Raw genomic sequence first — 15,728 nt, 5'->3', positions numbered from 1 at the left:
CACAAAAAAAAATAAAAAATTCTGATTAATATTCTATTGAGTATTACAAAAATGATTTGGCTTAAAATTCATATCCTATAACAAGGTTATTTATTATTGAACTATTTAAAAATGTACAATTGTACTTAAAGGGATTTAGGCCTAATCATCATTTCCACAAAGGTAAGTGACATTTGGTAGTCGTAGCTATGAAAGGAGCCCCAATATATTCCATGCCTTTCTACGCTTTCTCTTTTACCATCACTAAAGAATTTGCCATTAAGGAAACTGTGAAAGAAATTGCTATAATTAAAGTAATAGTTTGATTTTATTTAATATTCATACCTATATGCACAACCAATGAACCACCAACCTCCACCGTGGTTTTTAGCGCAATTTAATTTGTTCTGATCATTGTCCCGGTCAGTTGTGCTGAACTTTATATTCTTATGGTTTTTTAATGAGTCTCCGGCCGTACCAGAATATTCGCCCAACGATTTAAGCTCATATGAATCAGCTTCGCTTCCAATTTTAAAATCATCGTATCGAGCGTAGCCACTGGATCCATCAACTTTTCCAAGATTGATGTAAAGCTCGTATGGTTGTGTCTTGGTCAGCAAGTACATTTTCTCCAGTCCGATGAAAAACTCGCCCTTAATGTCCCCAAATCCATTTTTATAGTCCGCCCAGGTTCGATTAAAGTCCTCGGATCCGTCAAAACGTCTCTGAATTACCGTCCATCCTGGGGCAGGCGAAACACATGGCACTTTAAAGGATTCCATGCCTCGAGGCTTTAGTTCGTAAATGCCATTGGAACCACCACTGGGACATGTTTCTGGTAAATTTTCCTTCCGATCGTATCTTTCTGATATCGTTTTCTTAATCGATTCAATATAAATCTTTAGATCCGAGATTTCATCTTTGATCTTCACTGTACTCTCGGAAATTTTCAAATTGACATCAGTTTTTCGGCATTCCGAAAGCTGATTAGATACTGCAGAAAGAGTTGTCTCAATCGAACTTATCTGATTCCTTAGGCTAGAGATTTGTTCATTTTTCACATTCAGAAGCTTTTCGTTCATTTCCAACTGACTCTGCAAATCCTTAATAGTTTTTTCCATAGTATTTATATTGCCCTTCAGTTCGTCGTTCTTATCACCTGATTGTTTTAGCTGTACAAAATGATCGAGAACGGGTTTAAAAATTGAAAAACAATACCCATTACATTCGCCTTTTTCGTTTGAATTTTCTTGTTGCAAATCCGCAACAGTAAAGGATAGCTCCTCCAAAATCAAAAACGTCAGAAAAAGCACAGAAAATAGGGCTTTCATTATGCTAAAACTGTTTTCTCGTCGACACTCAAACTAAACTGAATTTAAACAAAGAAAATTACGATTCATATATAGGTACAATTTTATAAGCTCTGCTTTAGTCGTTACGTATATTTTAAGATAAGATAAGGAATCGTTTTTTTTTAGAAAACGCAATTTATTATTATTTTATAATTATAGTTTTGTAAAAACACAGGCAGCCAGCCGGTCCAGCAAAAAAGTTTCTAGAACGTAAAAAAAAAGGGGTTTAACCTTTGAAAAGTATTCACAATTTTGCAAAGTAATTTCTATAAAAAATAAATTACAAATATATTATAAATAAATAAATAAATAAGTATATTATATTATATTATATTATATTATATTATATTATATTGAAAATTTGTTTAAATTTAAGTGATTGGCTCTTAATTACTTGTTTCAACATAAATTATATTAATAATTTTAATAATTTTACAAATTAAGCATATATCAGTATTAATCTATTCATTTGTATTCTGTTCAAAGATATGTTAATCAATTAATATTGAAAAATATTTTTAATTTAAATGTTTGAAACTTAATTATTTGTTGCGACATAAATAAATGTATTTCAAATTTTAAAAATAAATAAATGCATACATTTTACAATATCTAGCGATATATATCAAATTACACATATTAAGTATTTATTTATAAATTAATTTTCTGTGCGAAGAAAATTAAAAAATTTTAATTGAAAAAGGTTTTACACTTAAATGGCTCTTAATAATTTGTTTCGATATAAATATTTATTTATATATATATTTTAGTTATAAGTTTTATAATTTCTTGCGATATATATCGCCATCGGGACGTTTACCAACACCTAAGCACAGCATGTTTCACTCTTGCCGCTAACTAACACTGTGCCATGTGCCGCACAAATTAGTTAATTTTTGTTACATATTTTGGCATTTTCGCGATGGTTTTGCCGCCAGACCGTTTAGAGCACTATAAAACCAGCTTGGAGCAACAGCTAAAGCGTTTGGCATCCAGTTTTCGTAGTTATCAGGCGGCTAAATCAGCTAATATACCGGAATTATTGAATCAAGCGAATCGCTTGTGGGAATTGAGTCAACGATATCGACTGGTGAAAGGGTAAAGAACCCAATTTAAACCAATAAAACCAAGCTAATATATCTTTTCGATATAGTACCAATCAAGCTGCCGCTTTTGGCCTGCTTTCTGTTTGCCAGGATGTTTACCAAAGCCTTCGGGACGGCATGTAAGTGGCTTAATGCAAATCCGTGCCACAAATTTATCTGATTCGATTTCCTTGTTTATTTAAAAGATTAACATTCGATTTTGAGCTAGTGCAAATATCTGTCCAAGTTAACCAGCTCGAGACAGAGTGCCTTACCTTGAATCAAGAGCAAAATCAAACCAAAACGCCTGCAGTCTTAACAGAAGTACGGAATTTCCTAGGGGCATCCCTGGAATTACTGCGAAACCACGTCAAATATATGGAGCTTAATCTTTGCCAACTGCAACCCAAGTTTATGGCTTGTGAAACATCTCTGGAGGCCTTCAAATCTGCTCTGATAATGCCGGAATATGCAGAAGCCCGAATTTCCCTGGGCTTGGCTAAAATCGAGAGACTTAACAATATTCCACTGATTTTGTAGTGGAATCACTAGAAAAACCTAGTTAATTACTGAAACAATGTATCCCTATTTATGGCATGGAAACCATATATGTTATTTAACCATGACCAACTAGAAATAAGCGTGTTTAGTTCGATTTCATAAGAAACTCAGCAAATTTGTTTAAGTTTCAAAGAAAATCTAGTAGTTTAACAGCATTTAAAAAGCAAGAAGTTGATGTTTAAAAAAATAAACAAATCTTCATCTTCAACTACACGATTTGTAAAACATTTATTTTATTTGAAAACTGGTCGATGTTTGTTTAACTGGAAATTCCCATGCATTGAGAGAATGAACTTATGTGAATTTCTATGGAAAATAAGCAATTATTTTGGGACTCTATAAAACTAGCGATCTTCCTCGTGTTTACACATGTTCAAATCGAATTTCTTTACGGAAATCGTTAACAATAGGTCCCAACTCAGTTGCACTCGCATTTAATTCAAAGAAAAACGTATATATTTTTTAAGAAAACTAAAGAAATTGCACAATGCACAAAGAAAATCTTTACATCGATTTAGAGCAGTCCACTCAATGCACATTTTGTCAATTGAATACCAATTAATATGCTTGCTTGCTTTCCAAGAAAGATTTTAGTTGGCAGCAAATCAGTTCGCTTTTCTTGGCCATTTTCACTAGTCACTGAACAAAAACAAAACAAAAAAAAAGGGGTCCCATAATGAAACCAAAACACAGCTTTGATTGGTTTTCTTTTCGTACAAAGGCGCTCCAATGCTCTCGAGATTTATTTAAAACACATTTTGGCTGATTTTCGGGCGAATTAGGTGTGTATTTTCATTTGTTTATAACGAATATGCAGCAGCAGCCGCCTCCGTAGAATTTCTACGCCATTTCCTTCGCTCCACAAAACAGCCGCGTGCAAAAACAGTGTGTGTGTGTAAAAAGATCTGTGGATATAGTAATTTGTTAATAATATATATACATATTAAAGGGTTTAAAGGGTAGTACCTTCTCGAGTGGGTCGCCAATTAGCGCAGCCTCCTGGCTTCGCGTTCAGACTCCAAAAGGGTCAGGATATCGCCCTCGCGAACGGGTCCCTTCACATTGCGGATGATCTGGCGGTTCTGCTCGCCGAGGAACTCCACTTTCACCTGGGTACACTGGCCCTGGGATCCGGTACGGCCCAGTACCTTCATGACGCGTGCCCACACAACTGGTTTGTCCATATTAAGTCGCTAAATTCGCAGAGAATTCACGTGCAAGTTGCGCTTCAATTGACAGCCGCAAGCAAAAAGGAAGTTCAGCGGTTATCGGTGCGGCGACGTGAAGTTGGCTGCGCTTGCAAAAATGCGATAGGTGCGATGGGCAGGGCTGCCAACTATCGATTAGAACGAAGATGGCTATGAAAAAGCTAAATTATTAAGTACCAGCTATTGAACTAATATTAAAGATAATGATTATAATTTCTACCATTTTTACCATAGACTAAACTAAAACTTCATACCCGCTAAAATGAATTTATTTTTTTGTACTTATTATGATATCAGGAGATGGCTATAAACTAGCTATTTTATATAAACAACATAATGATAATTGTTAAAGAATGTACAAATTCGAAATCCTAATTACATTGTTAGATAATGTAATCCCCATCTTATGTTGCTTACTTAAGTCTTTATCTTTAGAGTAAACTAACACTTTAAAATTATATTATTTTTCTGCACCATGTTATTATATAATTAAAAGTTAAAAAAACTTGTTTATTACCTGTGATGCTTAAAAGTGTTGCAATCGAAATACATTGCTGTTCACCTTAAGAATTAATTTCCTGTTTTAAGGTATGAAACCTAATAAAATGTTTGTTTCTATATTAATACTATTAAAACTTCTAGTTGTCATATTTTTTCTTCTTACTATGTCTCTGTTTAATAAATACCAATGTTTCTAATACCTTAAATTGTAAATACCGTATGAACTCGATATGGAAATTGCGGATTTCATTTAAAATAAAATAGCTCATTTAAATGTATGAAGCGAACGTTGTTAAAAAAAAAAACATTTTCACTTCAAAAATATGCCTTTTAAGCTATATATATATATTTTGAATTTGCAAAATAGCTACAAATTTATTATTGAAAAATGCCACATTAAGTAGAATTAGCTAAGTAGGCAGCACACTAACAGTGACATATCGATAGGAGAGTAGTGCTGTTAAACGCCACATTTAGTACTAATAGTGGCTGCAAATGGTCATTGGCTATTACAATCATATAAAAAAATTAATTTTGGCTTACTAATTGTATAAATATTTCTTGTTATTTGTTTTTTAAGTGAATGAATTGCTAATACACGAGCACTGACAGCTGTGGCGTTTTGCAGCACTGCCTCCCCAGTCAGAGTTGCCGAAAAGGCGGAAAAATACAAAAATATTTCAAAAGTTGTTTCAATTAGGTATTTTATGTATGTGATAATGTTTTTGAATTTATTTAATTAGCTGTTTAATTGATGGTTTGGTAAGAGACAAGGTTTTCAAAGGAAAAATTAGCAGCGAAAGATAAACTCTCCGCCCCAATAGCGATGGTCTGGCAACCCTAGACGTGGCACCACGTAGACATTTGACAGTGAAAGTCGTGTCAACTTCGTGTCGCCTTCGTGCCCATTCGGCCCTCTGTTTTCGCCGCTATTCATCGCGTTTTCGTCACTCTTTCATTTTCACTCGATCGCGAAGGTTGTGTGTGCGTGTGCGTTTTTTTTTCCCCCGTTTTTTCCCAGCCGAAATTCCGTGTGTGTGCCGCGTATTTAATTGAAGCTAAAATCAGGCAAGGAAAAACAGCCAACAAGATGAGGCATCTGATGTTCCTAATGCTGATGGTCCTGCCCATCGTCATTTGCACCTTCTCGACGCGTAAGTAGAGTTCCCATTTCCATTCCCATTCCCATTCCCATTCCCATTGGGAAAAGGAACAACAATCGCGTTTCGTCTACGTGGCGCATCCGTATATGCTACGTGGATTATACATTAACCTACTCTAATCAAAGAAAACTCACGTTTATCAACGTATTTCGGCGATTTTCATTCATCTTCAGTGCCAGATTTTCTCGAGCCCATCGAAAAACTGTTGAGTTGGCATGAGACCTATACCTACATATCTCGCCCTCTCGCTCTTACTCGTGATTTTGCGGGTTTTGGATGGGACATATAGCTCGGTTGTCTTTCAAGATCAAGGCTTTAAACTCCGTAGCATAGTGTTTTTAAAGGATTTCCCATAATATAGCCAAATTTCATATTAGTCGGTTAACCATATGCCATACCTGTCTTATAAACTACCTGTTAGAAATGTGATTTATTTGACTGCTTCTTCAATTCAAGGTCCTCAAACTCTACTCTACCAAGTCTTCATCCCAAATTTCACAAAAATCGTATTACTATATGACCTACTTACAACATGAACATCATACCAACATTATAGACTAATTTGCAACTTAAATAAATAGATATGTATAAAATCTGGATTTCAAAGATACATTGAAATACTGTCTTACAGGTTGTTGTTAAAGTTTTTAAGACTTTACAGCCAAGTATATTTTAGTGATTTGAAAGGTGATGATATATTATGAAGCCAAATATTATTTTATTGGAACCAAGATATACCAAAAACCATTTACAAAATCATTGATGATTGAAAAGTAGTTGTTTTACACTTTTGACTTGTTTTTCATCAAAAGTTAGCTATTAATAGGTTGTTTTATCAACCCACTTTATGAGTTCAAGATATTAAATTAAATTAAATATTAAATTTTGTAATATATTCTTGTAAGACAGGAACACAGACCAAAAATTTCATAACCCATTTGAAGTTCTGCTTAATATTTGTGTGCTCCAAAGTAAAAGTCTCATAGAAACTCAAAGTATTTATTAAAATATGTAATTGTATTTGTTATGGAATTAAAGGCACTATTGTTGGCCCATAATCTACTTTTATCTATTCTATCGTTATCTATTTTTTAGAACTATATTTTTAAAAATATTTAATTGTATTTTTTTTGTGGAATTAAAAGCACAATTTTTAGGCTACTACTATTTTGTTTCCAAAGTTTAATAGTCCACTTCTGTCTCTATTTTGCAGCCAACAAGTTCGGTGCCTATGCCGCCGAGGCGGTGGAGGACGACCTGGTGGACGTGGACAGCGAGGAGGGAGCTGTGACTGGCGAGGATGCGGAGGCGGACGAGGACAGCGACACGGGCAGCAGCAGTTCGCCGAATGCGGACACCTATCTGCTCTTCACGAAGCCATTGTACACACCCGGCCAGCAGCTGGATCTGCCCGGCGGCAAGCCCGTGGAGTTCCTCATCGGATTCACGAACAAGGGCGCCGAGGAGTTCGTGATCGAGACGGTGGAGGCCTCGTTCCGCTATCCCATGGACTTCAACTACTTCATCCAGAACTTCTCGGCGGTGGCCTACAACCGGGAGGTGAAGCCGGGCTTCGAGTCGACCGTTTCGTACACCTTCCTGCCATCGGATCAGTTTGCCGGCCGTCCCTTTGGCCTGAACATTGCCCTGGCCTATCGCGATGCCAATGGCATTCAGTACAACGAGGCTGTCTTCAACGAAACGGTGCTGATCTCCGAGGTCGATGAGGGCCTCGACGGCGAGACCTTCTTCCTCTACGTCCTGCTGGCGGGCATTGTGGTTCTGCTTCTGGTCATCGGACAGCAGTACCTGCTGGGCAGCTCCGGCAAGCGCAAGCGTGCCGCCGCCAAGAAAGTGATCGAGACCGGAACGGCCAACGACAGCACCATCGACTACGACTGGGTGCCCCAGGAGACGCTGCGAGCCCTGCGTAAGCATTGCCAGCCAAAGAAGCGGAAGGACTCCGGGCAGAAATAGCACTCAAAACTAAAGAAATGAATAGATTTATAAAGAATTTATGGCTTGGCCTAAATAAGCAAATGTAACTATAAGAATGTTTAGTTTAGAGGCCAGTTCTTTTACTTCAAAGAATGCTGCTAGTCAAATAGTAATTAGGATCGCGCAGTAATAGCACTCAAAACTGCAGAAATCATAACATTTTTAAAGAATTTATGAAATGGCTTAAATAGGCAGATGTAACAATAAGAATGGTTAGTTAATAGGCCATTGTTGTTAATTAAAAAATCCCATTAAGCATTGCAAGCTAAAAAGTTGCAAAAATCGGGCAGTAATCTGCAGAAATCACCAAATTTTTCAATGATTTTTTAAATGGTTTAAATTGGCAGATGAAGTTATAAACCATTTCTGTTATTTGCAAAATAGCTGCTTAAAGGATATATTTATATGTCATAAAAGGGATGGGGTTTCTCAAAGTGCTCTTCTACTTTTCCACTCCGACTGCCTTTAAATATCTTTCGCTCAAACTTACTTATCAATACCCATTTGCCCCATTTACAGAGAAATCTCCGCCCAAGTCGAAGACGCCCAAGACCTCCCCCAAGCCGGGCAAGCAGGCCAGTCCCAAGGCCGCCAGCCAGCAGAGTCCCAAGCAGCGAAAGGTGAAGCGTTCCGCCGGCGATGACTAAAGTCAATCCGCTCAAGACTGCACATATCCCAACAACAACAACAACAACTGCAACAACAACACCAACAACAACAACTGCAACAACAACACCAACGAATGAAATGCAGCAGCCCAAGAAACAACAACAACAACAACAACATCAGCGGCAGCTGGCCAAAGCAGCAACAACAACAAAAAAAAACCATTTTCATCCTATTTTAGGGAGCAGAGCATACAGTTTCGTAATTAATTAGTTATGTTATTATCATGTTCGATCATTTCTAGAGATACTATCATAATTTTTTTTTCGTCTATCGCGAGATTGTTAGTGTTTAACGAAAGGAAAAAAATAACGAAGCAACGTTTCCACAGTTTTGTTTTAGAAATTTGAACTTTGAAATGCCCAACTGCACACATACTCCAACGACAAAAAAAAAGCCAACAAAAAATGAAACCTAAAGAAATTCCTTTGTGAAATTGTCTTCGTTTGTTGAAGACACATTATATAGAAAAGAAGAGCAGCTTAGAGATTGAAAATATCAAGCGAAAATGAAATAAATACCGATTGATTGAGATGTAAGACAGGCGAAAAAAAACAAAAAACCTTCCATTTGTACGATACATTTTAAATTAGTCCTATTATTACAAATCAATTTGTGTTTTATTTTGCGTGTTTGCCCAACCAATTCCGATCTTGATTGTCATTCTTTTTTCTGTTAGGAACGAAAGATGTTGAAGTGAGCTTTTTTTTAGCTAGAGAAGTCGCAGGAAGTCGACCAATAAATAAGGAAAAATTTTCTTACAACAACAACAAAAAAAAAACATAATAAAATTTAAAAAAAAATTAATCTTTGTAGTTCTTATATGGAATGCTCGCCTTTTTTAAGGGTATTTTTCAGAATCTCGATTCAATTTTTCGTCTTTTAGGCTAATAACAATCTATAACCATTATCTGAAAAATTATATTATTTTAACTTATGGAAAAACATTTTAAGTGCAATTGTTTTATACTCAATTTGTGTATTTTTCGCTTCGATGTTCATTAATTTTATTTTAACAAATCAAATCTTTTACTTATTTCATTATGTAAAAAATATTTTGGCAATATTTTGTACTAAGTGTCGCCATCTGGCGGTAGACATTCCAACTTTTATGCTTGATTTTGCACCGGCTAAACTTTTTCTTTGCGCAGCTTTCATCGCTGTTAACCGTTTCAAAATCAACAGTTAGCCAGTTAGCAGCGCTGTTAAGGGCATAACAACTTGTTGTCCTGCCGCTGTTAAGGATTCGGTTCGCCCATTTCAACTCATTCGTCAACAGACTCTCGTGCGGTTCGGTTCTCAGCCTCAGCCTCTGAATTCTGCAACTCAAATCACTGGTCACTGGTCATTGGTCACTGGTCACTGGTCACAGTTCACAGTCGCACTGCTTTTTCCGGTTTTCGAAACAATTTTCGAAAGTGTTGAACAAATTTTTTTTTGTTTTTGTGCTAAGCTAAGAAATTGAAATTGAAATTAAATTAGAGCTTTGGCCACAACCGTTTTGAATAGGGTTTTTCCAATTCAAGTAACGACCGAGCCGAAGTGAAAGTGTGTGTGGCAAATATTTGAATCCCATTTGCGTTCCGAATCGGCGAAGGATTAAGCGGAGCAAGCTTGAAAAAAAAGAAAGAGCAAAGACCGCAGTCAAAGGTGAGTGGAGTGTTTGACAAATGTAAATATGGCGAATTTCATCGTGGAAAAGGGCATTTTTCCACCCGAAAACCAAAGGACATAAATCAGGCCGTCTTCTTACCAAAACTTATGATTGAAAAATAAATAAATATACAAATTTTTAAGCCAACTCTAACCCCAATTAAATTACAATCTTTGAATCAATGTTTAAATACATAAATATCTTAATATCAATTAGTATTTGTTGACCTTAAGACACATAAGTATTTTTATGTATTACTATTTAAAATTGCAAAGGCATAACAGTTATGTTTTGGGACTTTTTGGAATTTTTTTAAATTGGTATATAAGCAAATATACAAATTTTGAGGCCAACTCTTCATCCTTAGTTACTATGTATATAACTATTTTAACTTTAAAATGCCTAGCAAATATGTTTTCAAATTTGTTTGTCATTTTTTGTAAGTAAACTAAAAATCAAGATTAAACAATTTTTGTTTAATTCCTCAAAATGCCAAAGAAAATCTAAATATTATTGTTAAACGAGTGTAGCATTTTAAACTCCTTTTATATACCTGTATACCTGAGCAATTATAACTTTTCGGTGGGAAAATCTTAAAAGAAATATTTGAAATATCTTTGGCATAATGTAAGCAATGAATTCATGAATGTCCTATTAGGTGCGTGCACATGTTTGCTTATTTAGCCCAGCATTTGTTTGTCTGTCAACAGAATGGCTGAGACGAGTTTGGTTTGGTTTGGTTTGGTTTTCAGCCAACTTTCCAGGGGGAAGAAATTGAAGTGAATTAATTACCTCTTCGGGCTTGAATTCGTAATTAATTCGTTCTTGTTTTTGTTCCTGCCCGTCGTGTGGCTCCTTCTTATTCGACTTATAAATCATGTTGGATGAGCGGTGGAATTAGAGGAGCGACGGGAAAGGTGAGTTCCTTTGGCGGTACGGTATACACCAATTTGAAATGCAAAGGCATTTTAAAGTCGTCGCAAATCTGTGGGAAAGGAGATAATTCTGACGCAAAATAAAGTGTCACAAAATTCCCATCTTGTTCTCACAATTATTGCTAAAAATCAAAGTGTTCCACAAAACTTTGGAATTGGAATTTTGTTTTGCCATAATTGGAAAATGCGACCAAACAGGTTCTTAAACCATTGCATTTTATGCACCTTCAGCAATAAAAGTAAAAAAAATAGTTTTTGACATTTGTTGGAAACAATTGAATTGTTCTGAGTTTTAATAACAAAACTTTTAAATCGATTAAACTGTTTCTTAAATTAAATTTAAAAGAGTATGTACATTAATAATAATATTTAGTTTTTTTATTTTAAACCCTTAGTTTTAAAGGTACATGTTTGGTTTTTGAATATATATTAATTTAAAGCCAGTTTTTAAAGCTCTTTTGAAAACCAAATCTTAAAAAAAATTGTTGTAATCATTTAAGATAATTAAAGGAATTTCAGTAACCAAGTTTTCCCGTTTTTGGCTCAATTGTTTTCCGTCATTTCGGGATTTGGCTAAGGAGCTGCTGTCATTTGTGTATTTATTTTGGTTTTGCCACTGTTTTCGTTTTCTTTTTTTCGGGAAGGTGGGTGGTGGGTGCCAAATAATTTTCAAGCAATTTTACTTAATTGCCTTTTGCAGATAATAAATCATTTTCTTTGCAATTTGCGCCGACATCAAAAACCCGCACTTAAGTGAAGGTCTCCGCAGAATTCAGCCACCTAACATTTTTGTTGGCCTTCAAGCTGGCCACCCTTTTTATCCACACTTTCACCCCCTTTCATCCCCCCTTTTATCCCCATTTCACCCGCATTTCACCCACTTTCGCTCGCTGCTCAATCAGAACTTAAGATGGCCTTAGTTTAGGTTGCTCCTTTTTTGTGTGACGCTATCTGCTTTTTGCTAATTAACTTGGCTTGTTGCCTGTTGCCACAAATACAAATACAAATACAAATATAGACAAAGACATATCCACAGCCCACACACACACACACATATACTTACACAAACACAGGCAAAGAAAGAAAGTGTGTCTCGCACACATAGAAAAAGTTGAATAAGCTACGTTTTGAATTTCTTTGGAATTCGAAAATCTCATTAAAATGTTCGCCAAGTTCTTGAGGAAATGAAGAAAATCGAGCGGGGAAAACTGAAAACCCTTTCGACCACGCCCTCAAAAGGTGTGTTCTGGGCCAAAAATTGATTGAAGTTGACATTTTATTGTTTTCTTGACTTTATTTACTCCATACTCTGTGCAAATACCTCAGTAAAAAAAAGGAAACAAAAAGAAATACAATCTATTTACTTTTGCGTTGCCTTGTGAATTACTTTTGGGTAATTTGCATAATGATATGTGAAATTGATCGATTAAAGTACAGCAAAAATTGCAAAATAAAAAAGTTGGGAAAAAGAAAGTACCCAAAAGCGAATGAATACTGGTTAGCGACGACAAGCCAGTGAGAAAGAAAAATCGATTTATGAAAGGCAAGGAACACTTAAAGTCAACGGAAAATTCGGAAAGAATAGGAAATTGAAAAATGACAAGAACAAGAAAAAAAGAAAAAAATGGGAATAATTATGCGCCAAGGGGGAAATTGGAAAACACCAAAAAAAAAACTGCAATGGAACTGTTGTTGCATAAAAACCACAAAGTCAAAGTAAATTGACCTGAGGAAAGAAATTGCAGTATTATAAATATTGAAGGCTATATATTAGAGTATAAAAACTAATTTTAAAAAAATAATAATATAACATTTGTTTTTTAAATTGTATTTTTGATTATGTTAATATATAATAAAAGAGAACCTAAAAAGCATTAAATATAAATATGAAGACTATTTATTAGAAATTAAAAACTAATAAGAAGTAATAGTTTTTTTTTTATTTGTATTTTTGATCAAATTTATTTATAGTAAAGCAGCTTTAGTGTAAATTGTGTATATTATTTAACTTAAAATAGCTAAAAAAATGAGAACTCAAAAACCATTAAATACAATGTCAATGTTAAATTTCACCCGACCTATCAGAAAGCCCTGATTTTACCATTATGTACCGCACTGTAGCCGAATTGAAATATGAAATTATAATTGCATTTGCATACTGGGCGGACTAACACAAAGGATTTCCAAAAATACTCGCAGACAAAAGTCCCCCAGATGAGTCGAGACTCCCTTAGCCCCCTAACCCCCCCAACTCTCACCTTTGACCCCCCATTCCGAAGCTCTACAAACATGTGCGATGACAACATTCTCCACACCCGAAACAAGAATGTAAAATGATAATTAAATAACAACTAACAGGCGAAATGTGCGGGCTGGACAAGAAAAATGGCTCGGGAAACTCTGCCAAAACGAGGTGTGAGCCGAGGGTTAAGGGCTGAGCTTGTAATTCACTTGACTGACCAACTAAAGTTTCTCCTACCAAACATTTTGACCAGCAGTTGTCAACGATATGGGCGGGGAAAAGCTGTGGCTAAATCTATTATTCGGGGGTGCCACAGAAAACGCAAGGGTTTTCAAAATTACCTAAAATGTGTCTAAAAGTATAGGTACGTTGTCTCTCATATAAATTGCATATTGCATACTTGCCACTTTATTTATCATTTTAGAAAGTTAGAAACCAATGTTGTTTTTTTTTAAATAGTTTTTTTTTTTTTGTAAAATTATATCTTAATTCAAATCTGAAAGGTAAAATTCTATAGATTTTAAAATATCTAGAATTTTATAAACTTTATTATGAAAAAAAATTTAAAAGTTTATGTATGGTTTATTAAAAGATTTTTTTTTTGTATTACTATATTTTTTTTAATTTATAAAGGCTTTTCTTCAGTTTATTTTAAAGTCTCTAGAAATGTTTCTTTATAGTTAAAAACAAATTTAAATCCAATTTGTGTTTAATAAAAGTATTTTTTTTTTTGTGAAAACATAATTGCGCTATTTTCAAAGGCTCTTTTTAAGACTCTAATAATAATAAACAAGGCAATAAGGCAATTAAAAGGCATAATTTCCAAAAATTATTATTATTATAAATTATTTTCCTTGATTTTATATGTACAACAAGAATATTTTATACATTTTTAACAGGCGTTGCATGGTACTGATATTGTTTCACATACTTTCAACTGTGCCAAATCGGGTAATGAGGGGTTAAGAGTGGGGCAATGGGGTGTTAAGCAGGGGATGGGAAGGAGGAGGTTTTTAGAAAGACCTACAAGTAAAGTGGAGTAAGGCAGCGTAAAGTTAAGCAGAGACGACAACTTTTTTGTGCATGATAACGACAACAGCACAACACTAATGGCCATGTATGTATTTGCACGACTTTTACACATGTGCCTGTCTATGTGGCTTTCTCCCCGTTCATCTTTGTGTGTCTATGTGTGTGTTTGGCTTTCTCCCCGGTGCACATGTGTGTGACAGGCGGCTGTCATTTGTAATGCGCCAAGCAACAAGAAAAAAATGAAAGAAAGGGGGCCAAAAGGGAAAGGAGTGGCAAAGAAAAACGAGGAGGAAACTATTTCCCGACATTTGGATTCCTCGCGAGCGGAAAACAGAGAAAACCCCTAATGATACAAATACGTAGAACAACTAAAAATAGTTCACAACAATTAGGTGTTAAGCAACCGAAAGGATAACCAAAGGCATCCAAGCATTAAACAACTTTTGACAGTTTAAACAAATTGCATGGGACTCTTGTCTTTCTATTCGTTTATAATTGACTAGTGCAGGGATTAGTTCTTGTTGCATTTTATATACATTACCATTATTGTAATTGTTTATTACTTTGTCTATGTTTAAGACAATAAACAATGATTGTTATCTTTTTGTAAAAAGTTTTTTTTGTATGAATAAAATGAAAAAGCAGCGCTGTAATCGAAATTTCAAAAGAAACAAAGGTGTAAGCTTGATTTTTAAAATTATTTTGTATACATTTTTTTGCAATAATGTTTTTTTTTCAATAAAAACTTTTATTTTTGGTAGCAATTCACCAAAAGACACATTGTAGGACTTTTATAAACCATTAAAAAGATTCTGCCAAGCTTTATTTTATGAAAAATTCCTAAGTAAATGTTTTAGTGAGCCATTTGTATTTTTGTTTGATTCACGTGAAATTAAAACTAACCTAACTAACCTCAATTTAAATATTTATCGCTTTGATATAATTTCGTTACGGTTTTTGGTTGTTATAAAAATGAAAATATTTTATTTTTTTTTCTACTTTAATTGTTTAAATATTTGAATACTAAATCGGTCAATTTTATACGCATTGTATTTAATATTAAGATTTTGTATTTATTTTATATATTATATAAAACATTTTAAGCTCAATAGTCAGATAAATATTTTATTATACAATTTTTGGAGCACTATAGTGACAAAGTCAGCTTTATTTAAACCTGTAACTTAAAATGCGAACTCTAAGTGACTTTTTGCAATGTACATGGCTGTGCCTGGTTTTACCCTGTTGAATTCCATAACAAAACAGTAAAATATCATGTCTCGAAACAATAACTCACACACACACACACCTCACACATACGTACACAGATACACACAGAGAAAAGCGGGTAA

General features: G+C 34.7%; 5 protein-coding genes across 6 annotated transcripts in view; 3 read left to right on the top strand and 2 right to left on the bottom strand.

Moving 5' to 3' along the window:
- Positions 1–61: 61 nt before the first annotated feature.
- LOC108137271 (fibrinogen-like protein 1) lies at positions 62–1,330 on the bottom strand. Its single transcript, XM_017258866.2, has 2 exons — positions 325–1,330; positions 62–267 (listed from the first exon to the last, which is right to left on the bottom strand). Exons 1-2 carry the CDS (start codon positions 1,308–1,310, stop codon positions 126–128), a joined length of 1,128 nt encoding a protein of 375 aa, XP_017114355.1. The 5' UTR covers positions 1,311–1,330; the 3' UTR covers positions 62–125.
- An 854-nt stretch (positions 1,331–2,184) lies between these two features.
- LOC108137330 lies at positions 2,185–3,188 on the top strand. Its single transcript, XM_017258960.1, has 3 exons — positions 2,185–2,429; positions 2,485–2,556; positions 2,623–3,188. The coding sequence occupies exons 1-3, from the start codon at positions 2,254–2,256 to the stop codon at positions 2,954–2,956; spliced, it is 582 nt and encodes a 193-aa protein (XP_017114449.1). The 5' UTR covers positions 2,185–2,253; the 3' UTR covers positions 2,957–3,188.
- A 488-nt stretch (positions 3,189–3,676) lies between these two features.
- LOC108137331 (40S ribosomal protein S28) lies at positions 3,677–4,247 on the bottom strand. Of its 2 annotated transcripts, none has more exons than XM_017258963.2 (2): positions 3,948–4,247; positions 3,677–3,884 (listed from the first exon to the last, which is right to left on the bottom strand). In XM_017258963.2, exon 1 carries the CDS (start codon positions 4,159–4,161, stop codon positions 3,964–3,966), a length of 198 nt encoding a protein of 65 aa, XP_017114452.1. In that variant the 5' UTR covers positions 4,162–4,247; the 3' UTR covers positions 3,677–3,884; positions 3,948–3,963. The 2 variants fall into 2 exon arrangements, with proteins under 2 accessions (XP_017114452.1, XP_017114451.1); XM_017258962.2 differs by having other exon boundaries at positions 3,677–3,882; positions 3,944–4,244.
- Positions 4,248–5,621: 1,374 nt separating this feature from the next.
- LOC108137299 (translocon-associated protein subunit alpha) lies at positions 5,622–9,320 on the top strand. The gene is made up of 3 exons (XM_017258920.2): positions 5,622–5,840; positions 7,063–7,779; positions 8,367–9,320. The coding sequence occupies exons 1-3, from the start codon at positions 5,777–5,779 to the stop codon at positions 8,492–8,494; spliced, it is 909 nt and encodes a 302-aa protein (XP_017114409.1). The 5' UTR covers positions 5,622–5,776; the 3' UTR covers positions 8,495–9,320.
- Positions 9,321–9,409: 89 nt separating this feature from the next.
- LOC108137296 overlaps positions 9,410–15,728 on the top strand; it is a 58,147-nt gene continuing 51,828 nt past the window's right edge. Inside the window, exon 1 of the mRNA XM_017258917.2 lies at positions 9,410–10,163. The gene's annotated coding sequence lies outside the window, so the exon portion shown is untranslated. The remainder of the gene's footprint in view (positions 10,164–15,728) is intronic.

Source organism: Drosophila elegans, unplaced genomic scaffold (assembly GCF_018152505.1).
Source record: "Drosophila elegans isolate 14027-0461.03 unplaced genomic scaffold, ASM1815250v1 contig_149, whole genome shotgun sequence".
NCBI classification, from domain to species: domain Eukaryota; kingdom Metazoa; phylum Arthropoda; class Insecta; order Diptera; family Drosophilidae; genus Drosophila; species Drosophila elegans.
Note: the sequence above shows the minus strand (reverse complement) of the source record. Positions and strands in the feature narration are given on the sequence as shown.

Coding starts and splice junctions, on each gene's coding strand:
- LOC108137271 (XM_017258866.2), bottom strand. CDS start 1,310: ATGAAAGCCCTATTTTCTGTGCTTTTTCTGACGTTTTTGATTTTGGAG. Junction 268..324: donor TTCATTGGTTGTGCATATAG/GTATGAATATTA, acceptor TTTCTTTCACAG/TTTCCTTAATGGCAAATTCT.
- LOC108137330 (XM_017258960.1), top strand. CDS start 2,254: ATGGTTTTGCCGCCAGACCGTTTAGAGCACTATAAAACCAGCTTGGAG. Junction 2,430..2,484: donor CGATATCGACTGGTGAAAGG/GTAAAGAACCCA, acceptor TTTTCGATATAG/TACCAATCAAGCTGCCGCTT. Junction 2,557..2,622: donor CAAAGCCTTCGGGACGGCAT/GTAAGTGGCTTA, acceptor TTTATTTAAAAG/ATTAACATTCGATTTTGAGC.
- LOC108137331 (XM_017258963.2), bottom strand. CDS start 4,161: ATGGACAAACCAGTTGTGTGGGCACGCGTCATGAAGGTACTGGGCCGT.
- LOC108137299 (XM_017258920.2), top strand. CDS start 5,777: ATGAGGCATCTGATGTTCCTAATGCTGATGGTCCTGCCCATCGTCATT. Junction 5,841..7,062: donor CATTTGCACCTTCTCGACGC/GTAAGTAGAGTT, acceptor TCTATTTTGCAG/CCAACAAGTTCGGTGCCTAT. Junction 7,780..8,366: donor GGAGACGCTGCGAGCCCTGC/GTAAGCATTGCC, acceptor CCCCATTTACAG/AGAAATCTCCGCCCAAGTCG.